A 10,589-nucleotide genomic window follows, 5' to 3' on the forward strand; every position below is an offset into this window, starting at 1 on the left:
CTATGCTGTTAACTAACACAAAATATTAACATAATTTAGGGTAAAACACCTTCACAGTTCAGATATGTTCGTGTGTTTTAATTTAAGATTACTGGTGACTTTTAAGCTTTAAGCTGCTGGCTTTAAAACTGAAAAAATATTCTCAGTATCCTATAATTATATATAATTGTATGTATATATATTTGTGTATTTCACACAGTTTTATATATGTTACGAAAATTAGTGAGTTTAGAACAAATTTTTTTTACAAAGGTAATTTAGTGTCGAATATTTTCATATACTGGAAAATGTTCAACGTATTCTAAGAAGAGGGAAAGCAGATTATTACAATTCTTTCTATTTCCCCCCTGAATCTACCTGGATTTTACCTGTTTCTGCAGCGCGCTGCTGTGACGCACGTCGCGTCCTCTCTCGGGTCAGCATCGGAAATATGTGCTGCTACACAGACAGGATGAGACCGGATCCAGTGTGCACAGCATACACCTGCAGTTACTTAGAAGCGGACCCGACCCTTTCTCCTCCTCTCTCGTCCTTGGGATCAGCCGCTTTTTGAAGATTTTGTTGGGACCAAAGCCAAGAGAAAATCTGGGGACCTGAAACTCGCACTGGGAATATTTCCAATCAGATTTCGGGATTTTTGAGTTCATGAGCGCTTTTGTACCTCCAACTTGCAACACAGCCAGTCATGAAAAAGTAAAAGAAGAAAGTGTGAGAAGACAGCTCCTCGATGAAAAAGAGCTGTATTGTTTTTCAGAATTGCGTTTTTACGCATATGCATCTCAAACCTGGAGTGAAACACAGGCTGTGAAATTACAGAAAATATTTGAAGATTCGTCTTTCTCTAACTGAAACACAGATTTCTACTAATGGTTGTCATGGCTCACACCAGCGCGCGGATGTGAATAAAGATAAACTCACAGATTTACAGATTGGGTAACATCCAGCTTAAACGCGACTTTGCTTTCCCGTCACCTCTGGTCACAAAACGGGACATTCTGAAGCGGAGGTGCCGTGGTTAACGCCATGAGACCATCCAAATACTAATGTGATGGGTAAGATTACCACTTAATGCACACATCGCCTGTTACGCGCGTTAATAAATCAAACACCATCTAGCCACGCAGTTTCTTCCTCTTATCAGGTCTCCAAAAAACGCTTCCCACTGTGGGGGCATGAAAAAGTCATTTTAAATCAATTGTAGGGTCTTAGTTATTTTTTTTTTCCTCCAAATTTGTGGATAACTTTGTATTTTTATTTAGAACATAAGAATCTGCAAACGCAGCTCAGATGATGAACGGACGGAATGAAAGAGTGTTTAATGAAGAGAACCTGATGTGTGTTGAACCGCAGCTTGTGCGCAAAATAATTCAATTCAATTCAGTTCAATTCAGTATTATTTATAGAGCACCAAATCACAACAGCATTCCCATAAAGGCGCTCTATATGGTAAGGTAGACCCTACAATAATTATTCTAATGCTGGGTAATAATTGGATCATTAACTTCACTGTATTTACTGGATTATCTCCACATTGTAGGAACAGAAAGTCAGTCATTACTTATGTTTTATAAAAACATGTTAGATTCATGATCCTACTCAGTTCTTTTGTATGAAAAGATGAGAAATCAGATTCATTCGTTTTGCCTCTGTTTTCCTAGTTGAAATCATACATTTAACTACAAATTTACTTCTTTTTTTCAAATAAGAAGCTCTAAACATTTCCTTGGTTGTTTAACAAAAGTTTTAATCGTCTGAATGTAATCTAATCAAATGGTTAAAAAAAATCAAGAACTGGGTATATTTTCATAATTTTCTGGCTCAGACTCTATATGATGTTTGTGCATTTGAATCACACACTGTGAAAGAATTTGAGTGGAAACTAACTGAAAGGGTTGAAGGAGAAAACCAGGTTTAATAGAACGGTCTCTTTATAACATAAATAGGTGCTGAAAAATGCATTAGTGCATTTTTCAGCACCTTTTCCACCTTCCTGCCCTCTTTAACAAAAGCCAGTTACTCAACAAATTACGGCTCTGTCGAAGAAGCCACAGATGTTGGATAAACTGACAATAATTGTTATTATTGTAAATTTAACTTTTGCTTTTTGTTTTTTAATTGGTTCTGTCGACAGTAAGAAACATCTAAAAGAATCTGTTTTGACATACGAGTGAAACTTTCTGTTTTTCCTTTACCTGCTTCACAATGTGAACCTCCATCACCAATGAAGAGAAATGCAATTACATCAGTTTGGTGATAAAACATCAGCCTTTCCATTACAAATAAACTCGTGTAAAGAATTTTCTAAAATTAAGAAGTGCAGGAAAAAGGTTTTAGGATGTTATTGTGCTTTTCTAGAACATGTGCACAAAAATAGGTTGAAATATTTATATTTTTCTGGTTTTAAGAAAATTTCACTTCTGCAGCCCATTTCCTGGTTATAAATATTTATGAAAGCTGGGTTAACATATCAGATTTATTTTCATTTTTAAGTCTAATGAAGAAGATATGTTGTGCTTAGTTGGAGTGAAGCGCTCAGCAAGCACTGAAGGGTGGACTGATGGCTGTTGACCTTTGAGTGTGTGTGTGCGAGTGTGTGTTGTGTTTGGTCATTTGTGTATAATGCTGACTGGCTGTGTGGGTGTAAATGACTCTCCAGCCCTCGGGGGTGACAGGGTACCGTCACTATGGAAACCCAACGCAATAGCCAGTGATGAGTTGATCCTCAGCCTGCTGATGAGGGAGCTCATCAGCTCAGAGTGTGTTGTATAAAATTTCTGAGTGGCTTCAAGTTCAAATGTGTCCGACTTTGATTGTATCACAGCACGCTGACATGCTGTCATCTTCAGCCTGGAGCCTTTACAGATTAGAGATCATATGAAAATGATGCTGAGAGTTCAGATGGATTACGGTGACAAAATGCGTGTAGCATGAAAGTGTGGTCAAGTAGACCTGTGGTAGTGCTTTTCTGTGATGTGCAAGTAACAGAGAGAGTTTAATTCATGCATTAGTGTTTGGTTGCTATAAATTATGATCCATAGGGTTTTTAATTTTGGTTTAAATGGCTGTGACAGGCCTTTATCAGAAGAAACGTGCATGTAGTGAATGTGTGTGTGAATGGGTGGATGACAGGTTGTGTAAAGCGCTTTGGGGTCCTTAGGGACTAGAAAAGCGCTATACAAATACAGGCCATTTACCATGTAAGTAGGTCAAACATAATGAATATTATATTATTATATATTCAGTATATAATAATATTTATTATTTACTGGGAACTGCTCAACTTTTAGCTCCTTAAATTATTTTCATACCAAAAAGTGCTCTAAAAAGATCCATAAAGCAGACTTGTCACATCCTAGTTTTCTAAACCAAAGTTTGGACTCAACCTTGCATTTATTTATTTGTAATTCTAGAAAGTACCTTTGTATTTGTATGTTTCTCCTGTTTGTCCTGTATCATGCAATCTTACAGATCCACAGAACATTTATGACATCTGGTAGCTTCTAGGTGGATTACCGCCACTCTCTGATGATGAAGTGAAAACCTGTGGTTCTTCGAAAACCTGCATCAGGTTGGCTTTAAATATGGCACAATCCCTGTAGACACCCAAAGAAAATGACAAACATGGTGCACTAAAAGTACTTTTAGAAGTACATTTTTCCAAACACTTACATTTACTGAAATTTACTTGAGCAGGGTTAGGGGTTGGCACTTCTGCATGCAGTCAAGTTCTAGAGTCTTGCTAATGACCTACTAATTGTATTCAGGTGTGTTGCAACAGTCTCAGGACACTGGCCCCTGAGGACTGGAGTTCGAGACTCCTGCGTATGCAAGCTGTATGCTAGCTTTTACCTGTGGTAAAAAAAATAATTGTACTTTTAATCCAATTGCCTGACAATTATAAGGCTTTTTGTGAGGCACAAACAGCATGTTCACCAGTTTTGATGTGTTAAAGTCTAGCACTTTATTAATCTGTCGCCTAACACTTATGGTAAACATTCCAGTACTAGACTAGCATAATTTCCACTTTGTTGAGTACTCAAAGTACTTGCTGCAAAAAACAAACTCAAACTGCTGAGCAACGGACGATGATTAAAAACTCATATTCTGGATCCACCAATGAGGAAGTTTTTTCTCCCTGATGAAGCTTTGGACAGTTTCAGAGAATTTGTATTGTATTAAGATTTTAGCTTTATGTTACATCTCCTTTCATGTTACTGTCTGCATCTGCCTGCTGGCATTTTAGTGTCTGTCATGATTTATTTTGTAAATCATCAAGAAAACTCAAAGTCACGATGCAACATTGGACTGACTGACTGCAGTCATTCAGTTGCCTGCAAGGGGAACTTGTCAGATTTCCTTCTGTTGACGCATTAAATGGTTGACGAACATTTGCTAGTGACTCAATAGTGTTTTAATTTTTCTTTCAGTTCACTAATACACATGTAATTCTGCTTTGGGACCATACATGTATTAAATATGAATGAAAAGCAAATGATACAATGTAATGATGTAATGTTTCTGTTTTTCTCTTATATAGTTTGAAGGAGACAAACTAGATTAGGTGTAACCTTTTTCCAATTTCTAATCTGAAAACAGTTTAGTGCATGTTTGTGCGCCAATGGCTGCTTTATTGTTTAATTCTCAGGTTGTTTTAAGTGCATTTAGCTGAATGCCTTCAAGTAACAGGCGCCAAATGTTTAATGGACAGTTAGCCTGTAAAATACTGACAAGTGAGGCTTGTTTAGATTTTTTTAACCTTCACAACGTGTCTGAGAAGCCCAGTTGACCTGAACACAAAGAAATTATACAATTTCTATTAGAAACCTATACATTTGTACACCTCCTGATTATTGTTCTTTAATAATCCAGACACGATGAAAGGTATGACTAAATGTCCACTTCAGAGTGTGACACAGTGGAACTCAACTTGACAATATTTCTTACGTGATTTCAATGCCAATGTGAAAACTCTGAGAAGAGCTGTTTCAGTGGAAAATCCAGATTAAAATGTCTCGAGGATGCTTGATTATGGTTTGTCATGTTAAACTGAGCTCTCCTTAAAGTCTGGATCAAGTGGGAAATGCATTTTCTTCCTTGGACCTCTCGATTGTTGGCCGGCTTTGCACTTGGCTTACTGTGACTACATTTTCTGACCAATTAGATTACTGACAAAAATGAAGTATTAGAATCAATAAGCAGTATTTTCTGTAATGGCTGCTGGCAAGAGTTCAAACATTTTAGAGCTTCACGGCAGAGCCATAAAGTATAGTTGTAAAAATGTAACAGCAACATCATTATCTTTCCTACAGCCTCCCCACCCACCATCTACATCCCTTTTCTCCTTATATATCATCATCATCTCTTTTAATTTTCCTTCCCCGTCACTATTCTCACCCCATAACATGATTTTCCTCATTACCTTCTTTTTCTCTGACCTTCTTCATCTTTGTGTATCCTTCACCCTGCTTCTTTCCCCTCCTCTCATTATCTTCTTTCCATCTGTTCTTTTGCACCTCCTGGCTGACCTGTCCCTCTCTCTCTTCTTCCTTCTCTTGCTCCATTTCCAACCCAATCTCTTCTCTAATAAGCGTTTCCTGCATAGAAACCCTCACTTTCTCCCAAAAGAGCTTTTGGGCAAAGCCAAAGGGAAACTGCCAGCGTTGTAATAAGTTTAGGTTTTTAAATGAGTTATTTTAATGAGGGTTTCAGTTACTCAACCATAACAAACATTCCTGTTTACAGAGAATTGAAAAAATCCACAGATTTCTATCAAATAACATAACACAGACTCATTGCAGACTCATTACTCTTATGCTGACTAATTGTCCTTACGCAGGTCAGTCACCAGCCAAATCCCAGTGTGAGTCAGGAAAACCCTGCTAATATTCCCTCGGTGGTCTCCTTCTCCCTTTTCCCTTCTCTTCTGAGAAAAGTTTAAAATAATTTTAAACTTAAGACCTTCTCTCAATCTGGATTTTGATTGAGTTTCCTTTAAACCAATCATACATACGTTGCTTCCGTGTTTGACCATTTAACCAGGTTCAATCACTGATCTGGGTTTGCACCCCAAACCCAGATAAACTGCCAAAAATGGCTGTCCGGATGAATAATTACTGGTTTCTCAGTCATGTGTGAAGTCCTTTAAACTACTCGAACCAAAAAATAAACTCTGACTCATTGCTTTGATTGCAGGGTGTTGATGGAGAGGATTTCGGATGTCAGCCGGGACAGTGGTCATCGCAGGAGGAATTTTGGCTACAGTCATCTTACTGACGATCGTCGCTGTGCTGTGTTTATGTAGGTTGCAGGTATGATTGTCTCACTGTTCATTACACATCTAAAGTTTAACAGAATGCAAAATGCACCTCAGCACCGTATTCATGAAAACAAGAAACTTGACAAATGTTCACACATGATGTGTGCAGTGCAAAAAGCTGGGAGTAATTTGCTGCCCCAGACAGTTTTCCTAATTATCAAAGTAGTACAAGTGGAACATTTCTGTGTTTACTTTTAGCCAGACTGGATTTGTGTAACAATCTTGCTTTTTTTTTAGAAATCTACAGCTGACATCCAAATAGTGCAACACAACCTGCCGAGACAGAGCATGCACACTAATAACAAATAACTCATGTTGAAATAATCCTCAACTGTAAAACCTTTAAAACCGGATGGGACTTTTTTTGAGACTTTCAGAAACTCACATCCACATGTTTTCTTCCTGAGTGAGTCCTAGCAGTTAGCATGTAAGGTTGCAACTGTAGTTTTAGGAGTGATGGATACTTTTTGTAATCACCTTCCAAATATCATTTGAAAGTGATGGTCTGCAAGTGCCTTTCATGCTCTCACAGAGACGCCAAGTATATGCTAGCTACTTCCTAGCTTTGAAAGCTCCTCAGCTGGCAGTTTGTTCTTCATCTTTGTGATTCTGTTTACACCTGATTTCTTCCATGTTACCAGTAGGTGGTCATAGATAGACGGTTCATTGCTTTCATGAAAATGTTAAGATTCAGACAAAGACATGCCAACTAGCTCACTACACTCGCTCGCTATCTTTCAAAGTTACGCAAACCAGCTTGTTTTTCCATGCCCTATATTTACTGTGGTTTATACTTATAGTTAACACGGATCCGATTGGTTGAAACATATGATTTGAAACTCTCCAAAAGTTGATTCTGTTCATCTGGACGTAGCGTTTTCTCCAGATGAACAGAATCAATTTTTGGAGATTTACTTACCTGGATGATTGAGAATGCATCAAGACATTTGTTTTGAAAGTGCTCGTTATTTTCTCCTTTGGTTAACCGTTTGTCTTTTTAAATGTTTGACTCTCACCTGGTCCAGTATTACTGCTGTAAGAGGGAGGAGTCTGAGAAGGGGGAAGAGGAGGAACCTGAGCTCGCCACCATGTCGCCGTCTCGCCCCCTGGCTCTGTCGGCTCCTCCTACGCCTCCGACACCAGAGCAATACAGTGACGAGCCCGAGATGTACCCTCCCACTTTCCTCACTGAAGCCAACGGCCCCGTCAGCTACTCACCTCCGCCTCCGCCGCCACGCAGGTGCTATCGCTCGCATGCCTTCTGCCCTTCCTGTGCCCGCTGCTCACTGCCCTTCTACTTGCAGCACCCAGAGAGGCTGTGCAATGGCGGTCGCAGGATCAGCTACAGGACTGTGCAGCAGCAGGACATGGAGTTGCCCATGGACTTGGCCAGCTTCTACCAGAAGCTGAACCTCATCCGCCAGGTCACCATGAAGGAAGTAGTCACCCACAGCGTCAGCACCGACGTTTAGGAAAGCAGCACCGCTGATTTAAACGATTCGATACACATTCAATTATTTCAGCACTTTGCTGTCAGTGTTAAACTGTTAAATGGCTTTTAGACCAAACGTCAGGGCAGCGATGATGGAAATTCTGCAACGCTAAATGCATCATCGAAACACACGAATGGACTAATTTCAAAAACTGCTCCTTTTATTTGCTGAATAGCTAGGTAAGTAGCTACTTAACATATCTGCTGTCAAAGCATAAACAAGAATCGACAAAAATCGACACAGATTTCATTTGTTTAAATGCACCACACCAGTGCGAACAGAGGAGGTAAGATAAGTCTGGTTGTGTGGATATTAAAGCTAATGTCAGACCAAAACCAGCAAGTATTATGTGAGTGTATCAAAGCCTGCTCTCTCTGTCCCACAGAGCCCCACTGTTGTTCCTAAAATAGTTAGATATCTCACTGTTGACCTCGGTGACTTGTTCTTTCATTAGCATGAATGCAAACATTGTAGCATACATAGGCCTAGCCCCGCACACACCGTCCTGCTGTCACAAAAAACCACTGAAGCACCAAATGTAGATTAATCTGTCACTGAAAATAGTCCCCAGCTATTGGTCTGTTAAATCCAACGACTGAGGAAATAATCTTTTTCAACAGAGAGTATTTATTTGTATGTAAGCTGTTTTTCAACTCTTACACACTTAGTTTAACTTCAGGTAAAAGCTCATAACTGCACAGACACGGTCTCTTCCTTTGAAAGAGTGATCGGGTGTTGAGACCAAGTGCACGAGACCAAAAGTTTTCACGCAGCGATTAAATAGATTCATGCCATAAGAGGCCATGTGTTCAAAAAAAATGTAATTTTTAACAAAAACATATGCGTCACACAGAGTTGAGATTGAGCACTGAAAATCAGAAACAAAAGACATGCTTTTACAAGCTGTAATCAGAACTTTCAGCGCAGTTTCATAAAAATCAAAAAGTCTACCCAGTTTTAATTTGGGCTCATATTCAAGTGTATCTCCTTGTGCACCTGTGGACTGGTTTCATCCTGGCTTCTATTGTTTTTCATGCAGTGTATGCTGGAGCTCCTTCACTGTGCGAAAACGTTGATCTTAAGAGTTCATTTTATTTTGGTGGTAAAAATGCCAGTGAGGCAAATTTGGTGAATGATCGCGTTGCTGTGGAGTTTTCAATGCACTCTGCACTCTGAGCGGACACATCACGGCACATAAAACCACACCACAGACCCTCTGACTGGTCTCCCTCAGACTCCCCACGTTGAATTCATGAACTCGTGATTAATAAACTGAGCAATTCTGCCTTTGAGCAGCTTCTTGGTCATCACCAAGTGCTGATCGCCTTCTTGTGAAATTTGGGTCGGTTTTAAACAAAAGATGTTTGACCTCTGCCAAAGTTTAAGGTCACACTGTAAATACCCAAAATGAGATTTCCGTGACATGGTCTAAAACTCGCAGCTATTCGGACGTGCCTGAGGAGGTGATTATGAATGGGAGACTGGCTAGATTGATCACACCTTGTATAAAGAGACAGAATTAAAAAAAAACAGAATGTGCAGAGGAGGAGAAGAGGATGACCACAGAAAATTCCTGGATGTAGTGAAGGAGGACATGCAGAGGGTGGGTGTGACAGAAGAGGATGCTGGGATATGGTGATGATAGAGGCAGATGAGCTGCTGTGGTGACTCCTAAAGGGAGCAGCTGAAAGAAGAAGAAGAAAACGGATACATAAAAATGCATAAAAGCTCAAATAATTTCTCATACAGATTCTGGTTGACTCAGCTGTCACACAGGGTCAACACGGGGTTGTTGGTTTTTGTGTTTGCCTTCCGACATCAGAGGCTGGAGAGCCAGGCTGTGATATGTCAGTATGTGACTGTTTCAGTATTAACAGAGAAAACTAACATTATTTTAAAGGGCTTTTCTGGAGCATTCAGTGATCCAGTGACTGTGAATTATGAGGGACAACATTTATATCCTGTTAAGACATCATGCTGTAGATAAACGCTGTTCTCCAACTTAGATATTAAGTATTTAATACCTAAAAGAGGAGGAATGAATTGTACATACAGTATTTAAGGGGAAAAGATACAGATATATGTCAAATATTCTTGATGACAGAGCAGTAGATCCAAATTATATTTTACAAATTTTACATCCATAGAGAGAAACAACTCTACAGCTCCTGGACTCATTTCTTCTTCTTTCACAAAACAACACAGATGCTGACACATTTATCGGATCGGAAACTTTGTTTGGAGCAAACTTTCACTCTAGCAACATGTATGATAAAATAGTACGCTGCTAATCAAAAAGGTTTGTTCTCATAGGCTCACAGAGAGACTGGGTGTATTTGCCTGTCTGTCAAACAGTGCACAACCTGCAGTGCTGTGATCTGAAACATATTTGGAAATCTTTCAGCAGAAGACTTTTACTATATGATGAAAACTTATGAGACTGTATATGCCTATATGTATATCTCCAGCTGCATTGCTGGAGTCTGATATTTTTTGGCCACCTTTTTTGAGCAAGAAGGTAAATCTAACCAAGAGCAAGAACAGACCACACAGTTATACAACCGGAACTTACCAGCCATGCCCTCAATCATACACTGCTTCACAATTCACTCTGAACGAGACCATGATTTAAAATAAACCTCATATTATATCAAATAAATAACGGCTTGAAACTAGTAATAGAAGCTATCAATTCAGGAAAGCACTGTCCTTCACAACCAGAGCAGTTGCTACATGATGGCCATTAAGAAATAGGCAGGTTTACTTAGTTTAGTGCAGCA

General features: G+C 39.3%; 1 protein-coding gene across 1 annotated transcript; it reads left to right on the forward strand.

The window, feature by feature from the left end:
* The first annotated feature begins 363 nt into the window (after nucleotides 1-363).
* On the forward strand, nucleotides 364-8,494 carry LOC120745418 (protein FAM163B). Its single transcript, XM_040050245.1, has 3 exons — nucleotides 364-1,052; nucleotides 6,193-6,308; nucleotides 7,342-8,494. Exons 2-3 carry the CDS (start codon nucleotides 6,216-6,218, stop codon nucleotides 7,786-7,788), a joined length of 540 nt encoding a protein of 179 aa, XP_039906179.1. The 5' UTR covers nucleotides 364-1,052; nucleotides 6,193-6,215; the 3' UTR covers nucleotides 7,789-8,494.
* The last annotated feature ends 2,095 nt before the right edge of the window (nucleotides 8,495-10,589 follow it).

Source organism: Simochromis diagramma, unplaced genomic scaffold (assembly GCF_900408965.1).
Source record: "Simochromis diagramma unplaced genomic scaffold, fSimDia1.1 OVJJ01000131.1, whole genome shotgun sequence".
Classification (NCBI taxonomy): domain Eukaryota; kingdom Metazoa; phylum Chordata; class Actinopteri; order Cichliformes; family Cichlidae; genus Simochromis; species Simochromis diagramma.